This window comes from Dipodomys ordii, unplaced genomic scaffold, assembly GCF_000151885.1.
Source record: "Dipodomys ordii isolate 6190 unplaced genomic scaffold, Dord_2.0 Scaffold103, whole genome shotgun sequence".
In the NCBI taxonomy this organism is placed as follows: Eukaryota; Metazoa; Chordata; class Mammalia; order Rodentia; family Heteromyidae; genus Dipodomys; species Dipodomys ordii.
The window spans coordinates 1,523,916-1,529,411 of record NW_012267319.1 but is presented as its reverse complement, the minus strand read 5'-3'; the positions used below and the strand labels follow the sequence as shown (position 1 = coordinate 1,529,411).

Genomic DNA, 5,496 nt, shown 5'->3' with positions numbered 1-5,496 from the left:
AAAAAAAAAAAAGAAATTCGTAGGGCCAGGCGTGCCAGTTCACACTGTCACCCCCGCTGCGTGGCTCTGGGCAAAAGGGTGAGACCCTGTCTGAAAAAATCAACTAAAAGCAATAGGACTGGAAGCAGTGTGGCTCCAGCGATAGTCTACTTACTCCCCAAGTGAGAGGCCCTGAGTTCAAACCCCAGCACCACCAGAAACCAACCCAACACACAAAAAGCAGACATTCCCTCCTGCACACCGTGGCCAGGGGAAGTTATCTGTGGCCAGTCCGTGCAGCGCTCCCCTGAGCTCTGGTCGGTGTTCTGTAGCTGTAGCGAACCCCTGAGACCGGAACACGTGTAAAGAACTCGGGTTTGTTTTGGCTCGGGAGGCTGGCAAGATTAGGTGCATGGTGCTGGGATCTGACAAAGGCCTTGTGTAGCTTCAGCTCAGGGCAGAGAAGCAGGAAAGCAAATGAGCAGGAGGGACAAAGGAAGCTGGATCTGCTTTGTCACAACCTGCTTTTAAGAGAACCCACCCCTTAGAGAATGGCATTAATCCACAGAGGATAGAGTGCCGGACCCAGCCGCTTCCTAAAGGTCTCCCTCCCACCTCTTATTGCTCTCGATTGGGGACATGGATGCTATCGCCCTGTGGAGGAGGGGAGGAGGGGAGGGCCCTGGCTGCGCCCTGTGCCTGGGGGAGGGGGCTGTGGGATAGATTGCCTGTCTCCTTTGGGGTGTCTCCGTGTGGGTCTCTGTGGTTTTAGGGTGCTCGGGGGGTGGCAGTTTTCAAGGTGAATTACTATTGGATGAGAAAGTTGGCATCCTAGCTAGTGAGAAGCTTCAAAATGCCAGCCTTTGATGGCCCAATTCCACCACCCAGCAGCGTCCCGTGCAGCCTGGGAGCCTGGGGGCGTCGTGTGTGTAGTCTGGGGGGTACGGGGCCTCGCACCCTGCTAAGCAGACAGCCCGGCTCTCAAACCACACTCCCAGTCCTTGTTGCTTTTGATAAGTTTTCAAGGAGGGTCTCACACTCTCGCCAGGGGTCTGCTGAGGAGTTCTACCCCTAAAATCTTACAGCAAGTGCCCCATGCCAGCCCGATAGGGACATTTTCACAGCCGCACGTATGGTTCAATGAAGTGTGCTCATGCAGCCTGTTTCTTATCTTCGTGTTAACCACGCTGGATCAGAAGCAGGATGGATAGAGGACTTTTACTTCACCCCTCAAGATTACTGGATTATAGCAAAGGTTATAAGACAAGGATGCTTGGTGAGAATTTGTAGTTTGTCTTCCAGAATGCTCACATGATCCTTCTTATTCTGGACATCACCGGAGAGGGGTTTTGATGACTTGGCGTAGGGTTCGTGAGTGCTTGCATGTGAACCATGCTCTGAATCCTGATCTCCTGTCTTTTAGGAGCAGTTTTTATTCTAGCCAAGGGGTACAGGATGACAGCGGCGCCACGAGCTTCATGAAGCTGAACATAAGTGCGGGCAACATCGACCTCTACAAGAGACTCTACCACAGGTACCCTGCTGATCTTCTGTCCCTGGGGCAGAATTCCATAATGCAAAGAACCAGGAGATCCTGCCCCCAGGCCTCTGTCCTTTGCTGAGCTCCAGAACCCATGTGCTGGCTTGGGGTGTGTTTGGTGCTGGTGGAGATGAGCATCTAGCCAGGCCTGGCGTCCTCAGGAAGAGGCCGAGGTTTATCGATCATTTCATCTGTGACCTTTGGTAATTTGTAACCTTGTAAAACGGAGGCTTGGCTTTATGCTTTTTCATTCTCCAGACACTAGAAGAGCCCTCTTGGGCCAGGCTGTCTGTTAATGTAATGAAATGTTGGAGGCAGACTACTTTATAGGGAAAAGAGGTTTTCTTTGGCTCGTGTTTTGGGGAGATAGAGGATCCAAACATCACAGCCCAGTCCAGGCTCTGGCAAGGACCCTAGGCTGCATCCCGCCTTGGGCATGAATGGCTAGATCAGCTAGTCAGACATCCCTGAGCCTGGAAGCTGATTTGTGACCAGGAAGGGCACAGTGTGTCCAGTGGCTGGGCATGAATTCAAGTCACGGGCCACATGACTGATGGGGGGGCGGGGACTGCCCCTCTTGTTTACACCTGTTTAAAGGCGTGCAGGGTGGTTATTCTTCTCCAGTGATTTTGATCTGAAAGCTGTGCATCTCTTCCTCTTCTCACACAAGCCTTCCTCCTTCCGGGTCCCAGGAGCCGAGCTCTGATACAGGGCCCCCCTCTCCCAGTGGGGAGGGAGTGTGTTCGCAGGCCTGGTGTCTCTGGTTGAGGTATCTGGGGCTTTGACTTCCGCACTTGGGACTGGGGGGGTGCGGCCGATGGATGCCCAGGGCTGCCCAGGTGTGCCAGCCAGCCAGCAGGTGAACCTCAGTCATGGGCCCTTTATGTCAGCTGAGTGGCTCTTTGTCCTTCACAGGGACAGCCCAGACAAAATCGGGGAGTCAGGACGGGAGCCAGGCTGGGGGGGGGCGGGCAGAGCAGGCTGCTAGCCTTGGCCAGAGCCTCAGGAACAACTCCCAAGGTGGCAGGTAGCTTTCAGGGAAGAAGAGAAGGTCATTGTCTAGAATGTCACGGCTGTCTGCGCGGCGTGGGGGTGGGTGGGAGTCTGAGTGGCCCTTTCCTGCCAGGCACAGCCCCCGGCGGGGCTGCGCTTCCCAGCTGATGAGGATGTGGGGGGCTGGGCCCTGAGAGTCTCAGGACTCTTAGGCATTGTGCTCCTCCACAGGAAAGTGCTTTTGAATGACCCATCCCCCTCCAGCACCCTGTAGTTACTTCGATGCCAGGCTGGGGGCTGGGCACCCCAGGGAGAGGCTTCAGGAAGTCCTAGGTCTTCTCGTAGGACCCAGGTTTGTGTGGGTGATGTGGGAGGGTCCTAAGGGCAGGGCTTTGCTTCCATTGGACACTCAGGTGAGGGGATTTTGTGATTGGCTGCCTTGGGTTTTTGTTGTTCTAAGAATGGAGCCAGCTGAAGCTGTGATTGGTGAAGACTCAGCAGATTATTTTGCAGATGGCCATGTTGTTTGGTAGGTAGGTGAGGCCTGTTGAGTTGTTTAGAGGTGGTGGTGGCCCTCGGGGGCTCGTGTGCTCTGCCTCCATTCCTGTCCTGGTCTAGTGCGGCAGAGCTCACGGCTGGTGGTCCATGGATTCTGGGCCTCGGGTCTCTGTGTTGAGGGCTCCGCTACAGATCACAGCACACCCTTTACTGCTGTTTCACTCATAACCTGGGGAGTTCCAGGCCCAAGCGAATGACTCAACTTTTTCTTCCCAGGCAAAATACGTTATGCTGTGTCTTCTTGCCTCCGAGACTACACACCAAAAGCAGAACTTTCCAAACCATTCCCTTGTATTTGCGGATAATTTGCCTCTGTGTGTGTGGGGAGGGGTCGTGATTCGAGATGTAGTTTTTCTGTGCAGCTGAGGGGGACCTCCTTTCTGTGTGGCTGAGGCGGTCCTCCAACTTTTGATCCTCCTGCTTCAAGCCTCCGGGGTGCTTGTGTCCCACCCTGCCCAGCTGAGAGGGTGGTTTTAACTTATGAGATGGAACGAAGACGATGCCCGTGAGCGGGGCCATGGCGGAGCCGCGTGGGGTCTGAGATGCTTGGGACTGGGGCGTGGTGCCAGTTTCGGGTGTTCTTTGAACACGCACAGTGAGACAGCGGCCGCTGGAGCAAGTCCAGCACGAGGCTCGCCTGTGTGTTGGGTCGCCTTGTGCACAAAGCCGGCAGGTAACGTCAGAGGAGTTCAGACAAACAAGCATGTGCATCGCCACCTTCCGGCTGGGGTCAGACATGCTGCTCCGCCTGTGGCTTCACGGTTGCAGTGCTCGGGAAGGTCAGATTTGGGCTGGTCAACTGCATCATGAGCATATTTACCCAAAGGGGAAGCAGGAAGAGATAAGGTTATGTAACTTGCTCAAGACCACAGAGCTGGGATTTGAACCTGGTGCTGGGGCTCGGGGTGCGGTCTCTGGCACTGTCCGCCTCACCTTCCCCCCTCCCAGGCGCCTCTTTGTCTCTTCGCCGACCGGTGACCAGCCTCCTCGCTCTTCCTTTCCAGCGACAGCTGCTCCTCGCGGATGGTGGTCTCCCTGCGGTGCATAGGTGAGGGCTTCCGGCCTCCCCCTGGTGTTCCCACCGCATGGCTCCAGACAAGGGCTCCCCTGGGAATCTGGGTAGGTGGCCAGGGCAGGACACAGGGGGGACAGGCAGAGATCTCCCTGAAGGCCGTTGCTCCCTGCCAGGAGCTCCATTTGGGTTTTCTTTGAGTGCCTCAGCTTCCCCTGGAGGCTGGAAGCTCAGGGAAACCCATGGGCCCTATGCATTGTGCCACCCTGAGCTGGAGGTCTAACCAGGAGGGTTCCTTCTCAGGAAGTGAAAGAGCAGGGAGGGAACCCCAAGATCTGTGTGTGTGTGGGGAGGTTGTCCCCAGCTACAGAGCTGTGACATGAACGACCACATAGCAGTCAGTAGCTACCAGGACCCTCCCCCGCCCCCCAGGAAAGAGAGCTCAGAGTCCAGGTGTGCTCTTTGCTCCTCCCCAGGGAAGCTAGCACAGCGGCTGACATTGGGGAACCCCATCTCTGAGTCTCTGGTCCCACAACTGTCTATAAGTGTGGCCGAGTGGGCTGTCAGGCCAGCAGACCTGGGGGCTCATCTCGCATGGAAAGGGCAGAGACTAGCACACTGCGGCTTCCTGCAGCCCAGTCTCTGCAGGTCCCAAGTAGCTATCCTGTGGCCTTTGTCTGCCCCAGGGGACGGGAGTATCCCCGGTAGGTAAGCAGGGACCCACCAAAGGTCACCGCAGCCCTGCCCGTGTCCTAGACAGACAGTGCTCCAGGGGGCAGGTGCTCGCCCAGAGGCCCCATGACAGACGCAGCCTGGGCCGCCCCAGGGCGCCAGGGGCCCCCATGCCCCATTCCTGCTCTCTGGAGCCCCCCTTAGGGAACTGGCTCATGCCAGCGAAGCCTCCCTAGTCCCCTCCCAAGAGCTGTGGCCCCTGCCTGCTCCTGCCCCGGCTGAGCTGGGACCAAGGCCGCAGTCCCTGCCTTCCTCTGGGGGCTCAGGACTGTGCTCCAGGATAGAACACTGGCGCCACCTGGCCAGGCCCTCCTCTCCCTCTCCCCTCCCCCCTCTCCCCTCCATCCTGCCCTCCTCTCCCTTTCTCCCTCCCCCTCCTGCCCTCCCCGCCCCTCCCTCCTGCCCTGTTCTCCCCTCCCTTCTGCCCTGTTCTCCCCTCCTCTCCCCTCCCTCCTTCCCTGCTCTCCCATCCCTCCTCCCTCCTGCCCTCCTCTCCCCTCCTCGCCCCTCCCTCCTGCCCTGTTCTCCCCTCCTCTCCCCTCCCTCCTTCCCTGCTCTCCCATCCCTCCTCCCTCCTGCCCTCCTCTCCCCTCCTCTCCCCTCCCACCTTCCCTGCTCTCCCATCGCTCCTCCCTCCTGCCCTCCTCTCTCCTCCCTCCTGCCCTCCTCTCCCCTCCCTCCT

At 57.7% G+C, this 5,496-nt stretch overlaps 1 protein-coding gene across 2 annotated transcripts in view; it reads left to right on the top strand.

Annotated features, from left to right (window-relative positions):
• The window catches only part of Tmprss2 (transmembrane protease, serine 2), a 23,824-nt gene that overhangs the window by 11,747 nt on the left and 6,581 nt on the right, over positions 1-5,496 (top strand). For both annotated transcript variants that reach the window (XM_013027332.1, XM_013027333.1), the window contains 2 exons: positions 1,403-1,513; positions 4,075-4,118. In XM_013027332.1, the coding sequence (XP_012882786.1) occupies positions 1,403-1,513; positions 4,075-4,118 (155 nt within the window). The remainder of the gene's footprint in view (positions 1-1,402; positions 1,514-4,074; positions 4,119-5,496) is intronic.